The sequence below is a fragment of the Triplophysa dalaica genome, chromosome 1 (genome assembly GCF_015846415.1).
Source record: "Triplophysa dalaica isolate WHDGS20190420 chromosome 1, ASM1584641v1, whole genome shotgun sequence".
NCBI lineage: Eukaryota > Metazoa > Chordata > Actinopteri > Cypriniformes > Nemacheilidae > Triplophysa > Triplophysa dalaica.
The window spans coordinates 9,203,383-9,215,934 of record NC_079542.1 but is presented as its reverse complement, the minus strand read 5'-3'; the positions used below and the strand labels follow the sequence as shown (position 1 = coordinate 9,215,934).

The window sequence follows — 12,552 nt, the reverse complement described above, 5'->3', positions numbered from 1 at the left end:
TTTTGATCACATAAATGCTGTCGAACTAAACATCGATGTTCTGCAGAAAAACACAACGTGTGACAGACTGTAAGAGTTCAATACACACTCGGGTACACGCTTGAACACACAAAAAACGGCCCATTTGCACAGATGTCGGTGACACCTGACACGGCAAAATGCTCAGAGGGACAGAGACGGGGAAGGGTGGGGGGGCAGATTACACACGCAGCCTCCCTCTGCCACGCAAATGTCCCACACACGCTCGAGTTAGATAGGCTTTTGTTATGGAAAGCAAGAGGGGCCCTGCGACACGAGGGAGGTAGGAGAAAGATGAGAGGAAAAGAGAAAGGGGGAAAGAGCTGGGCTCTGACAATAATCCTCCTACAAAACGACAGCTTGGAAACTACAATCTTGTACCAAGTATGATACATTCTTCGGGTTTTTGCAATGTCTGAAGGCCGTATGTTGACCGCAACAACAGCCCCTTTTGTAATATTGTAGTTTGGTTTGTCATAATAAATTCATCATGCACAATTTTATCTTTTCCCTGGATTTCTCCTCCTGTGTTTCTTCCAATGCAATTTGTATGTCCACGCGGAAAATGACCAGTTTGCGTGACGCAAATTAATCAGAGCAAATCACTTAAAGCTGTTGTAAAATGCCAATAAACACACGCCCGTGTCCTTGCATCATGTAATAATGCATGAAGTTGTTAAGAAATTAAATAAAACCATAAGCAGGAGGATAAATTATATATTCCGATTATAAATACCAATAATCTTAAACACTGTTTTTTTTTTGCTAATTCTTCTTGCTCATATTTCCCGTTTTTATGTAATATGTCCTTTTTTGACTCAAGTCTATGTAATATGAAATTCCCTGTCATTTGACACGCTGACTGACTATATGTCATAGTTTTAGAAAAAATATATACAGTTTTAACATACACTATCCATACATTTTGGTATCTTGGTATCTACAAAGATGAAGATATGAGCCTTCGAATTAAATGACTCTCATCCATTTCTTAAAATGCTTCAATTTTAATGTTGTCAAAACTATGGTCAAACCTTTTACTAAAAAACCAATGACAATCCTACAACTATTTATCCAGTTAGCATTGCTAATATACATCTTGTGAAAATGTTTATACACACAATTCCAGCACGAACATAGCGTTCCAATTATAAACCATCAGGCAATTTGTACAGTATCACCTTACAAAACAAATGGCAAGAACATGTATCTTATAAATGTAATTCTCTTTCCTTATTTCTGTACAGTTTTTCCTTAAATCTTTACTGCCTGCTCCCATGCGCATTTACTGTAAAGCTACTGTAAACACTCACATGACAAACAGCTATAGAAATATATTAAAATTGCACAAAATAAATGTAAGTATGTATTAAATTTAAATATATTGCTGGGGTCGTCCTTAGCATCCCTGATGAAGGTCTTTCGAAAGAGTGAATCTTGAACGCCTCCACTCAGCCTCACTGGATTCCTGCAGATCTTATGATGTCATCTCCTCAGGCCCATGTCACCCGATACTTCTGATACTCTTTATAACCTGCCGTGTGTGTGTGCATGTGTGTGTGTGTGTGTGTGTGTATGTATGTTAAGAAGAAACGTGATGTGGTGACCATCACTTATTCAAACGTGTACCGGATCAAAAATCTCTGCTAAGCACAGACCAATTTACCGAAACACCAGCTAATTCCTAATGCAATATTCCTAATACACATAAAATCAGCTGCATGCTTCCATTACAAGCAGAACAGCTAGAACAGAGAGAGAGACTTTCAACATTTCTTGCAAGTGTTTTCATGTCGAAAGGGCTCTGCTTTGATATCCAGCAACCTGACAATCCACAAAACTTCAGCAGTGTTTATAAATCTCCTCAGAAGACAGTTTGCTGATGAGTAGAAACACTTCAACACTTCACACTTTTGGCATTATGATCAATTACATGACATCTCACCATTTTTTTTTTGAGTGGGAAAGGGTCACCAACTACTAACTAACAATTTTTGACTAGTGAGTTTTGTTTAAGAAAAAATAGCAGTGTTTCAAGTGCATTATAGCATGTGGTATCTTTGAGACTGCCAGCAGAAGTTGGGTGTTTGAATTTCCCACTGTGACTACAGCCATAAAAGCAACACTTCTGTAACAAATTCAACACCCAACACTAATAAAGACAATTGATGTCAGATTTAAAATCGCCTGCTTTTAACAATGTCCCAGTGTACTATCCACACATCTCTTTACGGTGTCATTGATAGGTATTGGTTGAATATCTATTGTTGGACAGTTTACCCCAAACAAAAAATGATGTCATTTATTCTCCCTCATTTCATTAAAAACCTGCATCGCTCTGTTTTTTATACTTTAAGAAGTCTCAGTGGTTTATGTCACTACATTGGAAGTCAATAAGGGCCAATGTGGTTTGGTTACCAACGTCCTTCAATTTATCTTTTGTGTTCTGTAGAGAACAGTCATACAGGTTTGGAATGACATGGGGATGAGTAAATAAAAACATTTCAAATAGTCATAATTCATTGAACAGTGTTTCCCTAACAGTGAATCCACCCTACAAACAAACCATAAAGTTTAAAAATGTGTTCTACTCCATATGAACATCAAGGCAGGGAATATATGATTTTGGATGCCATTTCGGTTTAATGGACTAACATATGACGCAAAACACTGAGGTTTCATTGTTTCTGGCTGCACTTTGCACTGCTGGCAAAATAAGGTCATCAATAACATGCAACTCCATGCAAGCGGTCAATGATTCCTGAAGATCAATCGGAGAGTTTTCCTGTACACACAAGTCTTGCACGCAAAGGAAAGCCACCGGGGCATGTGACTTTATATGTTTCAGAGAAAAACCACAAGCCCTGGGCTCTGTTCCCTTGTAGAACACATACACGCACCATTTGAATTTGATATATTAACGGCTCGTATTAATGATTTATTAATATAACCATAAAGTATATATATATATAAATATATTATTAAGGCTTATTCAAAGGGGAATCAAATTGAAATCAAAAGTGATACATAAATAAAGTGATGAATAAATACATAATGAATTAATATAAAATACAATACAGGCATTTCTATACAAATATATTGATAAAAAAATAATACGTTCAGACTTTGCTTTGGAACAATGTATTGTAAAAAAAACTATACAAACATGAAAAGAAAATTAGTTGTAACAAGCAACTGCAATGCTTGACACAGTTTTACACATGCAAAAAGCCAGACACACTATAGAGGGAAGAAGCGGACAGACCTTTGTGAGTCATCTGTTTTCAGAATCAACATGACAAATATCGTCACTTCGACAGGAAAAGCTTTTGACACGCATACTGAACACGCACCAGCAACCCCCCAACACTCATACGTCAAGTGCCGACACCCTCATCACACAGACGGACTCACACACTTCAGGCACCTGTGCGTAAAGGAACACATCAACACGCTTACGCACACACAAACAGACCTAATGAAAGTCACCACGGGACACAAGGAAGAAAACCCTAATCTTAAAATCTGATACGATGCCTAGAAAGATGTGGGCTCAAAAAGTCAAAGACCCACATGTCTAGCCATGAATCTGCCAAGAGCCAATGTGTCAACAAAAGTACAATCGAAATGTTTATAGTAATGTTTGTTTTGGTGTTTTATTTGATTGAAATGTTCTTTTAATGTTTATAGCATCAAACGTTATTGTATGCATAGTAGGGCTGCCCTTACAGTAGACTATTCATCATTCGAATAGAAGACATTTATTTGAACAAATTTTAATTATTCGATTGTCGCAGCTTGTTATTTCAAGAGCGTTTACGCACCATGTTAGTCGCTTTACACGGATATTTGCTTAATTTTCCCAACAATGTGGACAAACTTGGGTTCTTGCAACATTCCAAAATACTTAATGTGGTAGGTCCATTAAGATTTAATTCAGTATACGCCTTAATAAATCGTATTATGTAAAGAAATGCCGAAGAGCCTAGAACGGAAAGTGCATCAAAAAAAGAATCACAGGACAAAGCGCATTTGTTCTGGGATTTTCATTTGTTCTGGGCCTTTCAAGTTCTGGGCTTCTGGTTTTTTTAACAAAATACGCTGTATTATATCGAAAATTTGGGGTTTTAGAATGATGCAGGAACACAAGTTCGTCCTCATTGTCATAAAAACTGATCTCTGTGTCTTTAAGAACAGGCGCAATGATGGCGGAGACGAGGAAATTGATAGAAAAAGTGAGGTCAGATAATGGTCTATATTGTTGTAGTGTTTAGTTAAAGCTTTATATTTTGTTTAATTGTTTATTTAATGTATTGAATATACTTATTTATTATGTTACATAAAACATCTTTCTCATAAATGAAGCATAAACCATCATCTTATGTCCCCATTCCCCAATGTATATATAAATATTTTAATGAATATCATAAACGTGTGAATAGTCTACTAATGGCCAAAATGAACGACTACTAAAATATCTGGTCGGGGACAGCCCTTATAGTAATATCGAGTAAAAAACAATGAAGACTTGGTTTGCAATAAATTAACTAAATAAAAAAATAATTAAACAAAGTGCTTTACTTATAGCTGGGGGTGGTCTTCTCCACCTTGATGGACCAATAGTCTGCCAGAACATCCATGACACACACCATTACATCACAAATACTTAATGTTTTGTGTCGGCCTATGGTCTGACGGTTCAAAGACTGCAGTTTCAAACCCGAGAAGAACTGCCATAAAAAAGTTGTTCGATCAGCAGTTAGCTCCTGCATCTCAGTCATAAATCTGTTTTTGCTAAACAAAATAAAATGAAAGGTATCCAACCAACAGACAGAGAGACCACAGGAGAAAGGCATGGAAAGAGATAGGAGAAAAAACGTGGGCTATGAAAAATTCACTGCACATGCTCAAGTTAGTTCATGCCCGCTTGTTGCAGAATTAGTAATTTAGCTAAAAACAGTAACTTGTGCCAAGACTGCATGTTTGAATGTGCACAGGATAAGAGAGAAAGAGATCCCCAGCTAAATGAGACTGTAAATGTATGAAAATGTTTATCTTCCTACACACGCACACTCACTCATCATCATCACTTCAACCAATTAGCAAACACATTACATCGTTTACCACTGATTTTTTTTAATTACCAATATACACACAAAGATTCTTCTAAATTAGTTTGAAGCACATGAATCTGATCTAATTTGAGATTGAATCTCATAGAAACAACAGATTTAATCTATGTGCATGCTGCAACCTTTCCTGTTTATTCAGATTCACAGGTGAAAAGAGCCAGCAGAGGCAGGGGCTGTGAAAGACGCAACAGTTGTACACTGTCAGGGTGTGTGCACTCTGCCAGCATTCAGTCATGTTGCGAGTTAACCGCAGGGCATGCGACTCGGGCAAGGCAGGCATCACTGCACTCTGTCCTCTCTATCGTTTTCCATGTCCGTCACATCTTCACAGAAAACAAGAGCCGCTTTATAGGACGGTTCTACTTAAAATGTTCTCTAAATTTGGTTGTATGTTTGAGTCTGTAATTTGGACTCTCAGAATCATGGCTAGAGCCCAAGAACACTGGGCACGTCTTTAATTTTACTTTAGAAAATGTTTATACTAAATTTTACATGTGGAGATATTCTATTTAGGTCAAACTTGTCATTTTTACAACCAAATTAGCAAAATAATAATACAAATAAATGCCAGTTTGAGTCACAAAACGTTTTGCCCAAATTAAACTAAAAGACATAGTGGAGGCTCACTGGTTTGTTATCAAATATGAGTTAATAGTTTAAAGGAGCTAAACTTCAAAAATACAGAAAATGTCATTAAACAATAAAAAAAATGGTGGGAGACTTATGTAAACAGAAAAAGTGAGAGAACTATAGCAAGAGCCTGAGAGAAAACAGTCAGAAGAGTGATAAAAAGAAACTGTCAGTAAGGGAAAAACTCCAGGCCGAAAACCAAACCTCAGGGAAGACTCAGGACTGTTCTAGGCCAAAAGCACTTTTATTTTCAGACTGCTCATTTAAAAAAACATAATTCAGCCAAAGATCAAACTTATTCATCACGGACTACAAGGACACCCGCCAAAAAGAAAGATTTGCGTGATCTGCACTACCAAGGAAGTCATTCATTTAGGAAAAAATTAAGACAATAATGCTTTATTTGTAGAGGCTGATCTACTGGTAGGAATGACCATTTTTATAAAAAAAAAACGAATGTGTTAGTATTTGAAATAGTATATATGAAATTTGTGGGTGAAAAGAAATCAAGCACAATTTTTGTGCACATGCGAATCCAGAAGAGCCAAAGTCATGAATGTACTGTCAATGCACAAACCGCCAAAGTAAACGTTAGACATTTAACACAGCTTCGACTAACTATAAAGAGTAAAAATCCTAATATTGGTGTATTATAGTATATGATATTGATATAACATCATATCATATTGCTTGTTGTTCCAGTCACTTTTATTTAGCACAATAGAGATATGCACATTGGGGGAAAAATTGAAAGCTTCAAAAGTCTAATCTGCGGCTTTTTTGTTTTCTCATAGGAAAATTACAAAAACTCACTACACATCGACCTCAAATTTAGAGCTAGCCTGTTTGTTATTAGCATGTGAAGGTGATGATCGTACCTCGTCAGGCGCTGTGGTTGAGGGCGCTCCCCGAACTTCCTGTGAAAAGAGATAAACAATTTAGCAGAAGATCGACCACAACATAAACAACAACATTATTTTACATGCACACTTGACGGTGCACCTGTGCATTATTGACTGCCTCAGCAGAAACATACGCAGGCCGTTTCCCATCATTCAACAGTGGGAAAACACATTCACACGCTCTAAAGTGCTGCGACAAGCAAACGTGCACAACTGGCCAGCATTCGCGTGCGGAATGCCTGCAGCTGTTGCACTGACCTTGTGGGAGTCACTTACGTGACCGTGTGTACAAACACACACACAGGTGACCGAACTGTGACACATTCCCATTCAGATTACATCCACCAGACTAATTATAAAAGCAGAGCAGTCAAACCTGCTGCAAACATGCATTTCTTTCCTTTGAAGGGTTTTAAAAGGAATGCTCTGGGTTCAACACGAGATAATCTCTATTGACATTGTAATGCACCTATGCAAGACTACACTGCATTGGGACAGACGTTAAAATACTTTGTTTTGAAGCATAGCCTTATAACTTAAATACCAGTTGTTTACATGAGACAGTGTAACAGAATCAGATACTAACATTATTTGTGCAAAACATATTTTTGATAAGTTCTGTCAGTGGACGTAATTCAGTAAAGATGACACAATATTTGCATTGATATTCAGAACAGAACGCAACATATTTTATGTTTTTCAGACGTATTTTATATGTAAATCATTGAAAATGATTGCTTCCATTGAAAAATATACAGTCATTGTTATTAACTTTAGCAGTCATTGTTATTAACTTTAGCAATCATTTGATTATATTATTATAAACATTAACTAAATTATTCTAAATCTATTTAATCATGCATATTTATTTATTTTTGTTTTTATTATTATTATAAATCATCACTAAACATCTTTTTCTGCTTTTAAACCATTTAAAATGCTTCAGCATGTCACAACCTTGTTTTTGAACCCAAATCATTCCTTTATAGTAATAATATCCCAGTCAGAACCGCAACACATAAACAACACTCCTAAAAAGCCCAATGTGTCGGCTGTCACAGACGTGATATTTCATGTCAGGCAGATGAAGTCTTGTTTCTTCTAAATGTCACAGTAAATTGTAGAGTGACACATCATCACAGTACAGTAATGTGGAACATTGATTAGATGGGTTTCGCTAATGCTCGTGACATCAGATGGCAAATGAAAACCGTTGCCTCATTTCGAGAGAACCTGAATCTATCATGACCCCATCTGTTTCAGGCCGTTACTACGGAGACATTGCAACTGTTATTACTTGATCTAACCAAATTACTACATTAGCCAAGACGATATTGGTGCTGCTGCCAATTCTTTTTAAGCAATACCACGACACAAACTATGAAAAACTCATATTCAGAACAACAGATAGTGTTCTTTTACATTCTGTATTGAATATAGTTGCCATAACCATTAAAAAAGTCTGTGTTCTTGTGTATTTTTGTGTGACGTCGGTTAAGTAATGTGTGCTAAAGTTTCAATTAGTGTTGACGGTGCAAGTCAAGACTATTAAAGTTTGAGTTCATCCGAACGGTCATCATTTACTCATCCATTTGTCATTTCAAACCAGTATGACTTTCTTTCTTCTGCAAACCACAAAAAAAAGAGTTTTGAAGAATGTTGTTAGCCGGCACCCATTCACTTGCATTGGTTTTGTGTCCCTGAAAGTGAATAAGTGGCTCTGCTGTTCGGTTAACAAGATGTTTGAAATGTCAAGAGGATGAGTAAATGATCACAGAATTTTTATTTTTGGGTGAACAATCACATTAAGGCCCGGTTACACAGACAGGGTATAGCTTAAGCCTGGACTAACCCTTAGTTAAATTAGGATATTAAAGTTACTTTTATAAAAATGCCCTAGTAAAAAACATCACTGGTGTGCATCTTGATAAAATACAATGGCGCTGAGATGAATGAATGAATGAGGCGTTTTTATAGCACTTTATTTTGTATTGCTGTACACCCAAAGCGCTTTAAAATCATAATCAATCATCAGGAGGCCATGATTGACATGGGCCAGAAGAAGGAATCTGGCCAAGACACCGGGGTTACATCCCTACTCTTTACGAGATGTGCCTTGGGATCTTTAATGACCGCAGGGAGACAGGTCTCATCGTCTCATCCGAAGGACAGAACAAGGTAAGGACACACTGTAAGATGTTTTAGAAGAGTTATTTTCAGTTAAGACTGGTCAAACATTCATTTTAGTCTGGGATTAGCCTTAAACCTTGTCTGTGAAACCGGGCACAAGTAAAAAAATGAATATGAAAATATAAATATATTGGTATTAATTATTATATATTATAATGACACGGGCCATCTATTTTTAAAGTTATCTGGCTTTTTTATTTTTGGAACAAAGTCAATGTAAATTTTGTAATTATGTCAATGAGAATTTTACTGTATTTGGAGAAAAAGACAGTCTTTGTAAGTCGTTTAAACCATTTCTGGGTCCAATTTTCCTCTTTTCAAGTAAGACTAACATCTCAGCAACCATTTATGAGTACTATTTATTCATATCACACATTTAAGCTTAGGGATGCACCGATATGTAAATTCTGGCCGAAAACGATAACCGATAATTCTTCAAAATTGGAATCCATTAACCGATATATTGTCCGATATACAGTATGTTAATAATAATATAACATTTTCTGTGACTGAAAATTCTTTTCACCTGACAATCATGTACCAAGCCTACTTTACACAAATTAATTATCCTTTAACTTTTAAATAATAACTTTTTCTGGTGTAATGTTCATTTAATAAGCAAATTAGAGAAATTATAGACACCCAGAAAGGTGTTCTCAATAGCCTAAACTATTTAAAAGTCTAACAGGCAGTAGTCGGCTTCAAACAATATGCTTTTGTTCCCATAATTTACACATTCATAAATATCTACTTACTACATAAACAATGTTTTGCTAATAGCAGTAAGTACTGTTGTGGATTTTAACTGTGAACAGCGTGCCGCTGAAGTGGTTCAACCAGAGGAAATGATTCTCAATTTATTGGGTGTAATAAATCGGCCTAAATTTTTTATCTGCTGATACGATAACATTTAAAATGACCATTTATCGTCCGATACCGATATGGCCGATAATTTATCGTGCATCACAATTTAAGCTTTTATAAACTCATAGTGTACACTACAGTCTTCAGTCTCACAGTATCCCAGACACCAATATTTTAGAAGATCATAAAACAAAATGTATCGCTGTCTGGCCATCTGGGATTTTGCTATGGAGATAAAGTTTAAGACAGTCATTTATCAGTAGCTTTACAGCACACTGCTAGTGTATATTTGCATTGTTTGTTTGCCTTTGACATCTGGTAGAACAATTGGACCCGAAAGAAGTGGCGCGTAACCTCAGACTTAACAAGCAGATTGTAACGGGAAAATACCAAAATTTTTTGTAATTTACAGCATTTCATGACTTTTTTTTAGTAAACAAGGAACAAATGTATACCTTAAAGGCACTCTAATTAGCTTTGGATAAAAACATCACTTAAATGATAACATAAATGTAAACAAAGGTGCAATGCTGAGGTTCACATCTGTGGCATTTCTGCATGATGCTGTTGGTCCCAGGAGTGTGTGCTAAACCGACATCCGCCTTGAGGCTAAAGCCAAGAGGAGACAGTGACTGTGAAGGGTTTAAAATAGAAGAAAAATCAATGTGGAGAAGCTTCCAGCCACACTGAACCTGAGGGAGCTACAGGAAGATCTAGATTTAAGTCAAGCAACTCCTGCAAATAGACCAGAGAAGACCACCACAGACCGAGACGGGACACTAATCTTCAGCATGGGGCAACTACATGTCATTAACCTTATGTAGACATTCCAAATAAAGCCGAGATCTGCATTTGGGCAATTCCAGCGTAATGATGTGACATTTTGCGTTATGTTTGTGATTCACGAACAACATTTGTTACAACATCAGAAAAATATCTGTCTATGAACAAATTTTCTATTTAAGAAAAGGGAAATAAACATGCGTTATGGATGTGACGAAAAAAAGGACACGTTTTTGGGATGTGATAAACTTTGTAGGATTTCTGTGGATTAAAATGCTCAAATCTTAAGCAATTCTACCCAACAAAGGGAGAATGGATGCCTCATCACAGAACATAAAATAGTAACTTTATTTTCATTTTCATGTGTCCATTCATGAGGAATACGTAGCGTTATGGATGTAACAATACTGAAAATGCCACATACCTGACTATGAAAAATCATGCTCTAAAAATAAAACAAATGCTTTAAAACTTGAAGAGAGACCTCATGTGGATATTTAAACCACCAAATGTTGATATCTGTGCTGGTATAGTAAAACCTTTGGTTAAAAAAAATGATTTTTTTCATGGTTAGGTGGACATTTTCATGGAATTGCCCATTTACAGACATTTTATACATTCAGACATTTTTTGTGTGTTTAACACATGAGTCATTGTGTTTATGTTCAAAAAAATAAAAAGGAAAACACAAGTTTGAGTTAAAAGTAATAAAACAATATAACACATATTGTGTGCTAGTTTTTAGGGGGATTGTAGCCGTCCCAATAGCTGATTCAATTAAAACACCAATAATTATGAAGTGTTACAGTCAAGAGATTTCAAGAGAGGAATAAATATGTAGTGCAAGAGTGTACCTGTGAACTCAAGTCACAACTTGACAGAATATGCATATCCTTGACTTGACAATCGTTCTTTTGTGATACATAATAAGAGAAACTAGCTGTCTTATTTTCTTGCAGACAAAAAACAATACAGCTTGTTCTTGCGTCTGGTGGAACACAAAAGGTCATTTAACCCTGAGCGAGGGAATGCTTGAAAAAAAGGGAGGGGATAAGATGGATAAGATAGAGATAGAGAGAGGTTTGAAATTAGGGAAACAGGCAAAGCATGTGTGGAGGCGAAGAAGAAGATAAGAAAGCGACAAAAAAGCAATTAAATGAGAAAGAAAAAGGCAAGCAAGAGGATCAGGGGTTTAGCAGAAAGATTAAACAAAAGATGGCAAAGGAGAGAGTGTGTGTGTGTGTGTGTGTGTGTAGTGGAGAGCAGGGACGAGTGCTAGTAGAATAATTATAGAGCTGTAGATCAATAAGGTTCCCACAGTGAAGTGCTGATGTTTGAGAGGATAATGGCTACCAGCTCGCTTTAAGCACACGCTGCTACCACACATACCCCACAATCAGAGAGCCATTTCAGCCTGCATCACAGCATCCAACCATCAATCCTGGATCTCTTTAGCACACCATCACAGATCAAACCATCATTTACATTACATCCATTACATTTTGACAGCGATGATGCCTTTTGTGGATCACTCAAGAGCTACAGAACATCCACCAAACCCAATGTGCAACAGTAAGTGAGGTTGAGATGTCCAGCAAGCACAATTTTTTAGATTTAAATCAACATAAAATTTATAGCATAACACAGCCAGAATTGAATGCAAGTTTGCAGAAGATTGTGGATAAACCCTATACTTGGGCAGTGTGTGACCAAAATCTTATTTTACAGAATGAGTAATTTTACATCACTGCAATTGTGATTACAATAATGTAGTATATTATCTGAGATGTCCTTTATATTTTTGGGATGTGATTTTGAGCTGAAAGGCATTTCTAACTTGATCAGTTCATATTTATTCAGAGAACTGCAAGCAAACTGAAATAACCAAGTCTGGCATTCATGCAAAATGTCTTTATTTTGTTTTACTCCAACAAAAATTACGATTTTAAAACCAACAGTTCATGTAAGCACGAAAGCACATAAAAACAATACCCAACAGTCTGCATGCTAGAAAGCTAGAAATTGCATTTTGA

At 36.4% G+C, this 12,552-nt stretch overlaps 1 protein-coding gene across 1 annotated transcript in view; it reads right to left on the bottom strand.

The window, feature by feature from the left end:
- Positions 1 to 12,552, bottom strand: part of rbpjb (recombination signal binding protein for immunoglobulin kappa J region b) — a 43,768-nt gene that overhangs the window by 14,191 nt on the left and 17,025 nt on the right. The window contains 1 exon segment of the mRNA XM_056749455.1: positions 6,659 to 6,697. Within this exon segment, the coding sequence (XP_056605433.1) occupies positions 6,659 to 6,697 (39 nt within the window).